This window comes from Lepisma saccharinum, chromosome 1 (assembly GCF_977018435.1).
Source record: "Lepisma saccharinum chromosome 1, izLepSacc3.1, whole genome shotgun sequence".
NCBI lineage: Eukaryota > Metazoa > Arthropoda > Insecta > Zygentoma > Lepismatidae > Lepisma > Lepisma saccharinum.
Window position 1 is genome coordinate 197,774,923 of NC_139229.1, and position 15,565 is coordinate 197,790,487.

General features: G+C 41.7%; 1 protein-coding gene across 2 annotated transcripts in view; it reads left to right on the forward strand.

Annotated features, from left to right (window-relative positions):
• Positions 1 to 15,565, forward strand: part of LOC145991142 (uncharacterized) — a 127,975-nt gene that overhangs the window by 70,524 nt on the left and 41,886 nt on the right. For both annotated transcript variants that reach the window (XM_083126939.1, XM_083126929.1), the window contains exon 2: positions 11,267 to 11,422. In XM_083126939.1, coding sequence (XP_082983065.1) covers positions 11,267 to 11,422 — 156 coding nt within the window. The remainder of the gene's footprint in view (positions 1 to 11,266; positions 11,423 to 15,565) is intronic.

Consider the following 15,565-nt stretch of genomic DNA (forward strand, 5'->3'; position numbering starts at 1 on the left):
CCTCCCCCGCCCAACGAAACCAACTTGGAGCTGTGTTGGTATGGTAGCTCCTGTGAACGACTCTTTCAACGAGCAAGCTCCAATGAACTGCCTTTCTAAAAGGAACTGCCTCGTCCGAGAGCATGCTCCGTGGCCTCGTCGTTCCTTTGAACGACTCCTGGTGAACGACTCCTTTCGGTGAGCGAGCTCCGGTGAACTGCCTCCCGAAAAGGAACTGCCATGACCCATCACTACAAAGAAGAGAAACCCCCCGGAAAATATGCGAACTAAAATCCACCCCCACTTGTTTCTGTCCCGGTGAAAGGCAGCAGACGAGAATTGGGGGGAAATCCTTCTTTTCCTCTGCTCTCAAATGGCACGCTGTTGCCACGTTGCCTCACAGCTGTTCCCTGACAGATGGAATTCTGGCGGACCTGCCGCAAAACGCGACGTTCATCGTGGTGCGGTCAGTGGTTGAATAATTAATAACAATAAAATCTATTGTCATGGTTGTGATTCTTACTATGCGATAGTAAATATTACCATCTAAGAAATAGATTTTATCTTCAATTTAATTATAATTATATCCTTAGAGACAGTGGCGGCGATTGGGTGTCAAATAGATGAATAATTGAATACTTATAGAATAACAAAAATGATGTTACATGCAGTTGGAGAAAAGTAAGTTTCTGATTAATATCATATGCATATTATTTTGAGTAGTATTGTACATAAATCTTCTTTGTAATGTCATTCAAAGCCGTATGATCGCAATATAATCCTTGGCTTCTAAAAAGTTCAGAGGAAATTAATAACCACAGATTATGCAACAAATGCTAAACGAGTATTTTCATTATTTAATTTTCGTACTTAATAAGTCTTCCGGATGTGTGTGTGTGGGGGAGGGTCCGGACCCCCTAAACACGTCCATCCTGTCCTTCAAAGCCGTATGATCCAAATATAAATCCTTGTCTTCCAATAAGTTCAGAGGATATTATATAACAACGCCTAAACGAATACATTTTTCATTATTAAATTTTAATACTTGATAAATCTTTCGGGGGGGGGGGTCTTGACATCTTGGACACCCCTCCCTAAATACGTCCTTGCCCTTTCTAATTTTCTTTATGAAAGTGTCCGACATTTGAGCTGCAGCCGCCGCACGCTTTGTAGCTTGATTGACCGGAAACGTGTAACATCCTTCTCTGGCTTCGTTGTCAAAAAATTTAACAACATTCGAAATCACCCCTTGGCTCTCTATGTACGGTTTTGCCCTTCATTTCGGTACAAACAACAGACGCACTCGAACTCAATGACCTTTCGTCCATGTAAGTTTGGCAACATTGAAAGGGTGTCAGAAATCGAGCAGTCCTTGCTACACCCCCCCACCCACCTCCCACCTGACCCCACCCTCGAACAAATAAGTTGCTCACAGGACAGCAGCGCCAGAGAGACTTTCTCATCTTTGCTGAGCAGTACACCTTCTTGAGCCAGGTCTTAAAGTGATTTGTTGTCAGTTTCCCCGATGTAGAGGCTGCAATGAACACATTTGCTGGTCGGAACAGTGTTCGGTTGACATAGGGTCCAAAGGTAGCTTCAGGTTCCTTCAGAACAACGGAGAGAGGAGACAAGAACCTCTCCCGCGGCCGAAATAATTGGTTGAATGGTGTAGTTGTGTGTTGTGGATGCAACAGATTGCATGATAGTTTCCACTTTTTTCGTTCCCTTAATAGCTAGTGTGCGACCACTGTGTGTTTTCTAAATTGAAACCACTTTCATCAGAGTTAAACACATTTGCGACAGAGTACTGTGCAATACATGATTTAACAGTATCCACAAAGCAGGCACGTTCGTTCTGAACATGTTCCCCCTTGCCAGCAGATGTGCGTGTATATGAATTTGGTGACCTTCTGGGAAACGATGTGATGTGCTTTCTTGAATTTCCAAAGCCAAAACCGTGACGCTGTAAACCGAGGAACGTCCAATTCAGAGCCCATCTCCGAATATCAAGATCATGAATTGGAACCTGTGCTTGCACGGCATCACTAAAGTTTTCTAAAACGTATTTGGAAACCTGACACAGCTTTTCTTTCCGTGTTCCTCCTGCACGTACCTGCTCTTCCCATCTTCGTAGTTGCCGTGTTGAGGTAACCTTCTTATACTGATTTTGCACGGTGGTCAGAGACAAACGTCGCTTCTGTCCACTCCTCCAAAAGTCAACTGCTCTTCGTTTATATCCAATGGATACAGTATGTGGTGAACTATGGTCGGTATAGTCTTCTTCCGTGTCATCATCTGTATCTTCCAAATCGTGTGCATACGTATCGTCTTGCTGGTCAAAGTCCAAGGAAGTAGCAAATCCAACGATGTACGTAGGATCTTCGGTACATCTTTCAATGACGTCCTTCACAATGTCTGCGACATATGCCTCCTCTGTAGTTAAAGGAGATGTGCTACTGGCATTAAATGCCTGTATTAAGAGTGTGACCACATTCACTATATTCAACATGGTACCTCCATACTGAACGATTGTCCTTATTTTCTTCTGTGAGCCTTTATATACGGGGTCACACATACAGAATTTGGATTCATGATGTCTTATCGTACATACCATCCCACTACAGCACACCTGATAATTGTGTTTAACTGTGGCGTCCTGGCACAATTTCACGTTTCCTTACTCTTATCTCCTCTGCTTGTGAGGTATCTCCTGACAGACTGCCCATAGGTGATACGTCGTGGTGGGTGCGTTGCACATGATTTGTGTCAAGCATGTATCGTGTGTTATGTAACGCATTTTGTCACATTGTATGCTCTCGCGTGGCATATTTGTCTTTCTTCGTCTCGTCGGTGATAGCTGTGTTTACCAGTGACATGCACTTCATATCTCAAATGCTCCACTTGTGTATCTGCCAGTTTTTTAGCCGAAACAAAAAAAACACGTATTTCTTCCCTTTGGGCCCCTCTATACACCTGCCAAGTTTCATGGAAATCGGAGGGGAACACAGGGGTCATATCCCCACTTCAATTTGCCCCCATCTTGATATTTGAGGTGTGTTTTGCGCCCTAATACAGTTTTTAGCCGAAACAAAAAACACGTATTTCTTCCTTTGGGCCCCTCGATACACCTGCCACGTTTCATGGAAATCGGAGGGGGACACAGGGGTCAGATCTCCACTTCAATTTGCCCTCATCTTGACATTTGAGGGGGGTTTTGCCCCCTAAAACTGTTTTTTAGCCGAAACAAAAGACACGTATTTCATCCTTTGGGCCCCTCTATACACCTGCCAATTTTCATGGAAATCGGAGGGGGACACAGGGGTCAGATCCCCACTTCAGTTTGCCCCCATCTTGATATTTGAGGTGTGTTTTGCGCCCTAATACAGTTTTTAGCCGAAACAAAAGAACACGTCTTTCTTCCTTTGGGCCCCTCTATACACCTGGCAAGTTTCATGGAAATCGGAGGGGGACAGTTAATAACCTCCCTTGTCAGTTTAATTAGTCCAAGCTTGTACCGCAAATGGAGCTCGTTTTCGTTGAGTGTTAGGGATTCTACGTATAATTATGTAACGTTGAAAAAGTGATTGTTCAACACAGACACACAACGTAGTTTCGTGTTTGTTTATAGTCATTGTTGGAATGAGGAGTCAATCTTGCTGGACTCCGAATTCACAATTCTGTGCTTCCGGAATATGCAACTTGTGGTGTAGGACAATTCGTCGCAAGGAACGAAAATGCGGGATGGGACTCGGGAGAAAGATGCACGCGTAACGGAAGGAGTTAATGTATCGCGTGGAATATTTTGTGTAGTAGCAACCTTCGTTGTTCAGTCTGGCTTGAAATTTGTTACTTGGCCCGACAAGTATATTGTGGAAATGGTAGCGGACATGAAAAACCAGTGAGGTAGGTCGCGGACGACATATTCTGTCAAAATAATGTGTGTACCGTTTCGTTTCGTCGATCTCGCCATACTTCCATATGAGGTAAGAAATTTTCTTCTCTAATACAACGAGGAAACACAACGCCAACACGAGCCCGAAGTTGAATATTAGCGTCGACCATTGTTTACCATTCTCAAGTGGAATTCGACAAGTTTATTGAGAAGTAATAAATTAACATTTCTTTGTGTGAACGTTCAGGTTGAATACCGAGTAATGGCCGCCTACATCATTCTTACTGTTATTGCGTGATCACGATAGAACGAAACCAGAACGCGAGCGGTCGTACAGGTTTGGATTGAACGAACACAAAAAGGGAATTGTGATAATATATCGTGCCAGTAAAATCAGTTTTCGAAACATCTTGCTTTGCATGAATATTGGATAAAGCATTGTTTTCTGGCTACCTGTTGTGTATCATAGCACAAGTTAAAAGTGCTTTGCTTTGAAATACGTCATTCATTTTGAGTATCACAGGCTATGAATACTGTGTATGACATTTTTCTTCTCTTCATTTCGTAGAGTTCAAACAGATTTCTTCATTTTTACAGAAGAAACTACTTACCGTAATAAGTTCCTGTAGCATTGTCTAACATCGCGAAGGTGTTTCGTGTGATGTGGGTATGTATCACAGCGTAAATTCATGTTCTTCGTTGAAAATTCATGCTCCGAGGGAGAATAGCCTTCCTTCTTCTTTGCTTGGCACACACCGCCTATGAGCGATTTCTTGCCAGGGGTCCTATTTGATTTGTTTACATTCCAAGTATCTGTTTGTTTATGTTACAATGTTGTGTTTTCTTGCAAAGCTGTACAATATCCACATGACGTCTGACCGTGGTTCGTAGAGTAGAGTTGATAGGGACATCGGAAATGGGAGATCCACACGTTGTAACTGTTTGTATAGAGTATTGCGATGTTGTCGCATTGGGCATTGTAAAAACAAATGTGTGGTTGATTGCATAGGTTCTCCACACTGACAGCAAGTTGCAGGCACGATATATGAACTGGGATGTATGACAACGTGACCTGTACGCATTCTCATGGTAAACACTAAAACTGCACAGGGTAGGTTAATGTGTTGAAAGCAAGGACGTTTGTTGCCGACTTGTGCATGCCATTTATATGTATTCGTATTGTTGAGTTGCTGGGTGCACCAATTTCCCATTGTTGTTCTACTTTGACTTTGACCCGTGAGAGGAGGTCAGTGTACGGCAGGCGCATCGGGGTAACAGTTTCTTTCGTTCTCGCTTGTTTAGCCATTACATCAACGCGATCTTGATATTTATTGAGGTCACTGTGGGAGCGAATATATGTAAAGGTCGTTGACAGACCCTGTTGTTGAAGGTCTAGCATGATTCGGAGAATAAGATAGGGAAATACCGTTAACTTATATGCTGCCCGACCTGTTCGTGATAACGCTTGAAGTACATTTAATGCGTCCGTGAAAATTAAAGAATGATCGAGTCGTAACTGTAGGGCAAATTGTAATGCTTTATAGATAGCATAACATTCCGCCGAGAAGATAGACATATCGGATAGGAGGAAAAATTGTCGAGTGATGTTATGAGATGGTGCGTAAAAAGCGCATCCCACACCGTCTGCAGACTTCGATCCGTCAGTATAAATAAAGGTTGATGTGGGCCACAATTCTCTATAATTTTCATGTCTGCCATGATCTTCATATTGTATCTCTACTCGGGGTTCTGTGGGATTATTCAGTTGATATATAAGCGGGTCCGGATGGGTAAAAGTTTGGTGGTAAGCTTCAGGGTCAATATTGTAACATTGTAAGAAAAAAAAACGTTTAGTGGGAGGAGGGGGCTCGGGAGGCCAAACCATTGTCGTTGAATCGCAAATGTTTTATTAAAGGAATGAGCGTGTCACGCCCACGATTTGAACAAATATTGCACGGTGGTTTTGATACGTCGGTGTGACAAAGAGGATTCATTGCTTTCTAAATATACACTAACATTGGGGCTGGATGGCATGAGTCCTAGACATGTACGTAAGGCTCGTGGTTGTAATACGTCTATAGACGTAAGAAGTTTTGGATTGGCCCCACCATATGCTGGTGCTGCATAATCAAACAATGCGCGAAAACAATTTTTATAAAATAATAACATTGAGTCCTCCTCACTTGGTCGTGGATATACAGCGAAGTAAATTAACTATTTTTAACCCCTTTTCCTTGAGATATTGTATATGCCTTGCCCAATTTAGTTTCCTATCGAAGTATACACTCAGGTATTTGACATTGTCGACTACTGGAATGTGCTGTATTTCTGTGATATTGTTGGGGTAACTGCTCTTTTCTCTCGAGATAAAAATTATAATTTTAGATTTCAGGATGGAAATAGTGAGTCCTAAGGTATCGAAGTGATCTGTAAGAATTGTGACGGTTATCTTTAGGGCGAGTAGGCCTTGCGTGGCGTCGCAGCAAAGATCGTCGGCGTATTGTAACAATTTAAAGCCGTGCACATTTAGGTGATGTATATGGTGGGTATAGATATTAAATAGTAGGGGGCTAAGGGGCGAACCCTGAGGGATCCCCGTGCGAGCTATACGGAGGCTATCCAGCCTATCTTCAAACCAGAATTGTAAATTTCGTTCGTGATATAAATTCCAGATTAGGGTCCCTACTATGGGATGTACGTGTATGTTTAGTTGGACCATCATTTTGTATAAGATCGGGATGTGAACAGCATCATAAGCATGTTCTATGTCAGTGAATAGGCCAAAGCAATAATCTTGAGTAATCTGGCTATTTTGAATTTCAACTGTAAGGGTAGCTATGGCATCTTGGCTACCATGCTGCTTGCGAAAACCCATTTGTGTTGGCGAAAATAACTTATTCTTTTCCAACGACCAGTTAATGCGATGTTGAAGTGTTCGTTCGAAAAGTTTGGCGACTACTGGTATTAATATTATTGGTCGGTATGACTCTGCCTCCTCGGGAGGTTTCTTAGGTTTTAATATGGAAAGGACTATATGGTGAAGCCACTCGATAGGGATTCGTCCGGTGCGATAGACAGTATTGAATATGTGAGTAAGTAATTGTATACCTTGATATGGCAGATATTTGAGCATGTCATAAGTGAGACCGTCATATCCCGGGGAAGTGTTCGGCACAATTTCTAAAATTTGTTGTATTTCGATAGCATTAACAGCCGGGAAATCGTCAGTGAAATCGAAATTCTACGCAAAGGATTTTGCCTCTCGTGCGCATACAGAGGGTGGCGTGAATATTTGAATGAATTCTGCTTCCCACTGTCTATCGAGATTTTTCCGTTTTGGTTGGGCCGTATTCCTAATAGAATGAAATTTATTCCATATAGAACTTAGGCTATCTGTGCAATCAAGAGAATTACAAAATGAATGCCACGCTTCTCTTTTCGCTTGTAATTATATATTTTCTTCGCCTTAGCTTGCAGTCGCCTAAGTTCGATTTTTGTCCCCGGCGAGGGGTTTCGTTCGTATCGTTTTAATTGATTTTTCTTGACATTTTATTAAGGCAAAATCTCGGGTCCACCAACTGAGGGAAGGAAATTTAATTGGACTACTTTATTGACTTCGATGTGTATAGTCTATTGCAACGGTAATCATACGGAGAATATTTTAGTATGTTATATTTCCGTCATTGTGGGGTGTTGTTTGCTCATAAATGCTTGAAAATTGTGCTGTAAACGCGTCCCATTGTATTGAAACTTTGGTCCAACGTTTCACTGGAACCGACTCCCTATTGTCTCTCAACAAGCATGTGGAAACCGATCTACGGCCTATAAGTAATATGGGGGAATGATCACTGCCAAGGAGATCTTGTTCCTTTACCCAGTGAAAACTATGAAACAAGCGGGGAGAGGAAATTGTGAGATCAATAGAGGAGGGTCGATTACCATTTAATGGATAATGAGTAGGGCTGCCATCGTTAAAAAGGATAAACCGATTGTGTGTAATCCATGCATCTAAATTTTTCCCCAAACGGTCCGCGTACGGATTTCCCCAAGAGGGATGATCGCCATTAAAGTCACCGAGAATGAGATAGGGGCCCGGAGCATGATCTCTTGTAACTCGTGAGAGCGGATTCTTTGGGAGTTGTTTGAGGAGGGAATATATAATGAAATGATGACTATATATCGGTCATTAATGTTGACTCGGATAGCCACTAACTCTAGTTGAAAGGTCTGGACGAGGGAAAGGTTATGTGGAATTTGGATTTCTGTATGAGAAAGGGTTTCATGAACATATATGACAGTACCACGCTGGTGCGTTGGGTTGTCGTACAAGTGATAATGGGCGAGTCTATAATTCTCGTGCTTCGTACCTTTAACTTCCTGTAAGCAAAGAATAAGCGGGTGGTATTCAGCAATTAAATCTAATAGTTCGAGTTTACGTGGGGAGAACCTATTCACATTCCATTGTAATATGGTACCCATTTCCGATGTCACCTTAGGCATTGTCTTCGAGTAAAGTCAAAAGTTTGTCTGTCAAAAATTGAATATGCTGGATGACTCGACTTCGGTGGGTGTTGTCCCGTATTTGTCTAACAGTGTCCCACATGCTGGGAATCATATCTAATAGAGCTTGATATACCTCGCTGTGTTCGGCAGGTTGTTCAGTAATGTGCGACTGTGGATTGTCATGCCTCTTGATCGGGTACAAATATGTTTGACGTTGGAAATGCTTGGAATGGGAATGAGTATTATTTAGAGGGTATGCGTTATTTCCTACGGGTTGGGATGTCACTTCCTCTAGGTCGGTAAGGGTCTATGAACTAGCAGGGGAGACTATTGCAACGTCATCGTCTTCCCATCGCGGACGGCAATGTATTTCTTTCCTCAGGGAAAGGTGGATTTTGGATTTCTTAGTGTTTCGTGGTTGAGAATTGGTCTTAAAGTATGGCACCTTAATGCGAGATGAATCAATTGATGTTTGAGAATTCTTATTTTCAGGAAAGTCTCTGTCAGGTTGATTACGTAGCGGGGAAAATATATTGGCATATGTCCTGTTTGAGGAGTGTACAGTGTGATTAGTAAAGGAAGGTTCCGTGTGGAAGGTCTGAAAGTCAGGGAATGCCTCTTTCGTCACTCGGGGTCGATAAACATCATCGCGAGTGGGAGTGGGTAGGAAGATGCCTTGCAGCTTAAGTTTCGCCTCCCGATATGATATATTGTGTTCGGCCATGCTGGTTTGAACAGCTGATTCCAACCGCCAGCTCACACAGTTGCGGTCTAAGGCTGAATGTGCTAACTTGCAAATGATGCAACACACTGTACTTTCACAGTCCACTGTTCTGTGAGATGGCCACAGAACAGGTCCACGCCTACCAATCCATCTATCACCGTATGTATTGTTGAGTACAGCTCTGTCTCAGCGGTCAAAATGTGCAGGGGCACCGTCATGTTGATACCATACATCTTGCCTAATTGCAAGGGGTACATTTTCCAACAGGTAGAACTTCCCGTAGGAACACACTATAGTTCCCACCGGACAAAGTATTATGCTACACATACGGATCTATCAGGTTGTCCCCGACAATGCGAACCGTCGCTGAAAATGACGCTCAATGATTGCATGCGGGTTTTGCACATCCCACACGTGACTATTATGGGTATTGAAGACGCCTTCTCTGGTGAATAGTGCCTCGTCGGTCCACAACACTGCATTTGGAAAATTGGGGTTTGCAAGGGTTTGTTGCAAATACCACTGACAAAAATCAAGGCGTGGGGGAAAGTCCGTCAGCTGCAGGGGTTGCACCCTCTGCACTTTGTATGGCTGCATACCCTCATCGTGCAGCACGCGTAACACATTGGTATGTTGCGTGTGTCGCACATGGGCAATGGCACGGGTGCTGGTGCCTGGCGTCTCCCGTATCCTGTCAACACTTCCTCCTCAAATTGGACACTGCGCACACTGCGCGGTCTGCCACGATCCCACACCCTAGGTCGTACAGATCCAGTTTCACGTAAACGAGCATCCACCTGTTGAAACAGGACATGTGATGGTAGGCGCCGATTTGGAAATCGTTCGCGATACACACGCCTTGCCTGATGGCTGTTTTGGTGTGTCTCACCGTAAACGAGATGCATATCGGCAAGCTCGTTGGTGGTGTATGTCGCCATTGTCAGGCTCACAAAGGAGCACACGAATACGTACCAAACTAACTTGTGATGTACCGTTCACGACTACAGCACTGAACACTCCAGACAGGTGTCCAACCCGTACGGACAACACAGATGGTACGCACTACGTACTTCATAACGGTCACTTTAGCAATGTGCTCAATTTCACCACACTCCTCAAGATGAACACCTTGCGACAACATGCGTAACTGACAGGCAGATCGCTAGTCGCCTACACTGACGCGTTGTTTGTACGTACGTATACCAGCGATAGCGGGCCGTGACAGGCAGCATCCCGCTGAGCGCATCTAGGGGAGCTTTATGTACCACTACTTCTTCCGTCGTAGTATTTGGAGCCGATATCAGTACGTGCTGGTCGTTCTCTCACGTGTACGTCCGTATTTCATTTCTACGTACAGCCTTGGATACTACTTGTGTACGTGTGTGTCATCATAGTACACCTCTTGCACATGTTGTCTGTGTCCCCTCTTCTCTGGGGAATCCCCTTCTGCAGCCTGGTTTTCGGACACTTCCTGGCGAAATGTTCTTCATGTGCTGTGACCTCCGTCATTTCCCTTTGTACCCCAATTCGATATCTGCGTTCCATTTCGGACATATTCCTGGGAATCCCTCACTTCTTGTGGGGAATCCCTCACTTCTTGTGGGGAATCCCTCACTTCTTGTGGGGAATCCCTGCCGCATTAATTTTCAACACGCGATTTCTGCATAATTAGCTCTCCCAGGTGTGTTTTCTTTGGGGATATTGTTCGGCATCTTCTTTATGAGTACTATTTGTCGACATATGGAGGTGTGATGTCCATTTTCACACGATTTCGGCATCCTCTAGCTCTGACACGCTGCGTCATTCGAGAAAATTCCATTTACATTTTACTTGGCGATTCACCTCCTCCGCGTTGTAAACGGAAATTTGCATCACCTGTATATTGTACGTACATTGTAATCGCAAAAACTTACCGGAAGTTTACATTAAATTCTTCCGTGTAAAGCACTGTCTGCTATATAAGATTTTTGGAAGCATTTACGTAGCATTTATACTAGCAAAAATGTTAGAGGAAATGCTTTCGTCCAAAGCGGGCCTTACTAATATATACCTTTTGGCGGGAGGGGTGGGGAAGAAGCACCTGCCTCTTACCTTGTGAAATAAGCGTCAGCTGTATGCCAGGAAGTGGTTAAATCCTCGACATATATAATTCTCATCTTTAATTTCAGGAGATGAAAGTGAAGTTGTTGGAATTCCAAAACTGCGAGGACTCTAAGGGCAGTATCATAGAGTTCGAGCGCCCCGAAATATGGATGGAGGAAAGGAATGTTGTACTAATCAACTGCACTTTCAAAACCACAGAGGATCTTGACGACAATCTTAAGGTAAACGAGTATTTTTCAACTGGGCAGTAAAGTAAGATTAATATCTGATTTTACACACACACACACATACCAGGTGTTTCAGAAATAATTGAGGGGTTACAAAAATTTATTGAAAGTAAATTATTGAACTTACATTAATGAAACCAGTCAAGAACGAACGAGGAAAGCAAACAGTTTGTGTTTTGTTAAGCGGAGAGTCAACAGTTATAAATGAAAACCGTTGTTGGAAGGTAGAAGGTTCTATGCAATCCCTTTTTCCAGGATGCAAAACTACCACAGTAACTCTGGTCCCACTTTAGTAGCAAGTACAGTCCCGATTAGCCCATCTGAGCATAAAATTGTCTCAACAATACCAGCAAACTTTAACAAAAATTTGGGATTCTTACGAAAAAAAATATCTGTTTGTAGCTTTAATAAGTAACTGGGTAAATTACTATTTCCGACCATCATACATAACTAGCCAATGCATTTGTAGCAGTTGTTTAAAAATACCACCTTCTAGCATCAATGCAGGAATGATAGCATTGCGAGAAGGTCTGCCGCATATCGTCTAACATCCATTAAGTCGTTCTGGCGATGTCACTGGCAGCAAGGATTCTTACCAGGAGTTCTTCATTATCCACAGGTCTCTCGAACACAACACTTTTTAGGTGACCCCAAAAAAATAAATGAAGTCGGAACAGTTCATGTGAAAATGCTAGCATACCCTTCTCACCACTATGGTTTTGGCTTGTAACTTCTGATTTGATTTGATTTGATTTAGTTTATTTTACTTCGCGTTTTGTGCCTCTTGGCTAATTTGCGAAGATGGGGATGAGTGATGAAATGATGAAATTGATGAAAGGACATTCACAAACAACCAAGCCCGACCGGGATTCGAACCCGGGACCCTTGGCGTCGCAGCGCGATGTGCTAACCACTCGGCCACAGGGTCGGGCGGCTTGTAACTTCTGAACAAGGCTTTTCCGGACAGGGGTTATCTTATGTTGATGCTTTTGTCTCCTTCCATCATCTCTGAAAGTTTGTAACATGGTCACTGAAACACCCTGCATATATATATATATATATATATATATATATATATACTATATGGGGGTGCACTGGCGTACACAGAGATGGGCTGATGGGGCTACAGCTTTCCGAAATAGTGAGAAAATATAATTTTCAAATGGAAGCATTGAAGAACTCAGGAAAAAACAGACTGATAAATGCAATTCCCCCCCTAAAATTATCCCGGATTGACATTTTTCAGTGTAGAAAATTCTAAATATACGAGACAACTTATTATGTATAACGTTCCCCAAGAAAGCAGCTGCGTACCATCCACCTTTGTAAATCCAGCTCGTCTCGAAAGAAAAAAAAATGCCTGTGTTTGAATTATATACATTCGGGTGCGGAAAATTCCATTGTAGAAATACACACATAAATTTCCAGGTTTGTAATGGGATGTTTAGATAAAACATTTTTTTTAATATATTTCTTCCAATGTATGGTTATTTTAAAAACATGTTTTAAGAACATAACATTTCTGAAACATGTAAGGCTCTGGACCTTGTTCTGGGCCTCATTTGTAATTTAATGGAACGGCAAATCAAAAGTTTGTAATATGAAAGTTGCGAAAAAACATTCAACTATTAATTTTAATACAGAGACCGATTTGAAGGAGTGGTGTGTATTGGTGGGGGGGGGGGGGAGATATTTGCCACCCTCTGTCTTCATCCATCCCAACCTCTGGTTACGAACGACAGTTCCCAACCAGCGAAAATTATTTCGCACTCACTGGATATGTAAACTCCATTATTAGATATATCCTACTTATTGAGTTCGTGTTCAGTTCACTTAATTTTAGAGCCTCATATCTGCATATAAAATTATTGTTAAGACATTTATTGCGCATATCTAACATACCATTTCTAGTTTCTTTTAGATGTCATGTATTCGAGGGTTTTTTCGCAGACTTGTAGGTGTTGCACAAGCACTTTTCTTCGAATACTAAAACTGTGCTGTATTTCTGATGTATATTGGGTTTCTTCGTCTTTTAATGTTGCCTGAGTGCTTGTTTAATGCTATAATCTTTTGTTGTGTATTTTAGGAAAAAAATGAGTTGTGATGATCCCTGATCGACTCGCGGGAGGTCCCAGTTTAAAGGTTTGCTAAAAGATTTATTGATTGGTTTGGTTTATTTTTTTTTCACTTTTGGCTAATCGCGAAGATGAGGATGGCTGATGATACGTTGAAACTGATGAAGGGACTCTCTCAAAGAACCACTCGCTTCGTAGCATGGTGCGCGTAAAAGATTTGACAAATTTGTTACCTTCAATGGAAAAGGGCTGCACTTTACGACGCTCTACAAGAACTTGAATGATTTATTTTACTTTGTTTTTCTGCCAGCTATGGCTAATCGCGAAGATGATGAATGGTGATAAGAGATTAGCAAAGCCCAATCACACATCAAGACACAACACAGATCATACAGAGACCTTATCCCACTCTGTAAGTAATGAAAGTAATAGGTATCATTGTTTATGCAAGACCGAAATTCTTCAGTTTTTGAAGCAAGGTAAGAAATTGACGTAGCTAGAAAAACACTTGAAACATTGAAAACACTTGATTTACCATGTGGGGATGGCAGTTCAGGAATGAAAGGCAAACTATACGTTCGAAAGATTTATTTCTCAATCTTTGATGGGTAACTTGAATAGTCGGTTTAATACTTCTTTCCGGATGTAGTCGAATTAAATGCAGCTACATGATCTTCTAATCAATGGCAACGTTGTTTATGTGAAAAGATGAACTTTAAGCTAAGCGCAATCATGTGCGGCATCATTAACTGAAGATTTTCGCATATAAGAGGAAAATTCAAAACATATTGTCACGTCACTCCATGATCGTGTGTATCCAATCAAAACTGCAAGTCCAGTGCCAAGAATCTAACCTTAACGGATCAGAGAAATTCTTTTGAAGTTTTGATACATTTATACATACTTTTCTTTCAATAAATGGCCCTGCAGTATTTCTTCGATTCAGAAAAGTTTGCAAACAAAAAAATAAATTGGAGCAAGTCGAAGTAAAGCAATTGAAACCAACCGGAACATCCACAGTCAAACGTATATTCAGCTGATTTATATAATTTTATTTTCTGTTGACTTGTGTTCAATTCAATATGAAATATATTATTTGAACAGTTAACATTCAATTATAAGCATAGTTACCACATAGGTTCAAAAGATAGGGTGTGAGAGGTTTAAATGAATGGAAACCTGTGTTTCTGGGGAACTACTGACAAATATCTATACGTTTATTGAGACAATAATCTTAAGTCCATCACTCCCTCTAAGAAAATCAAAGCTCGCAACCCTTTTCAATGTGTGGGAAACATTGCTGCTCCATTTCAACAAGGAATGTTATCGAAATGAGACGAGTCCAGATTCCTGTGTGATGAGGTCGATCTCGTTCTTGCATGTGCTAGTTCTTGGCTCGGTCTCTACTCAGAAATTTGTCAAAAACTTATTCTAGATTCACTTTATGCTCAGGTAAACCAATCGGGACTAGATCTACAGTTTAAACATAAATACAAAAATCTGCAAAATATTTGTCTGACGACAATTTTCAAGGCATTTATATGAGTTAAAATGGGAAAATTTATAAATTCTGTTTATAGTGACGGAATATGAAGTTATAATTTATATAATATCACAGACAGGCAGGCAAAATTTTTACAACTTCTTTTCTGAGAATTGTGGAAGCATTTAGTCGAGCAAAATTTTATTTGAAAAATTTGAAAGGAAAGGTTCGTCGTATAATCTTATGAACTAGACATATATCTTATTAATTAGTGGGCCTCCCTGATGGCGTAGTGGTAACGACGCCGCCTTGTAATCAAGGGATCCAGGGTTCGATTCGATTCGATATGGAGGCACATAGTGGTTCGGATTCCACTTCAAACTGTAGGCCTAGTCCCAATTAGCCGTACTGTGCATAAAGTAGACTTAAAGCGCCAATTTACCACTCACCAATTTATCAATCAGTACACTATTATTTTAGAAAAGTGTACCTCATATTTTTCCTTAAAAAAAAAAGGAGCGTTAGCCTGTAGCATGACTTCCTGAAACTAAACTTTTTTTTACTCCATCTCTTACTACT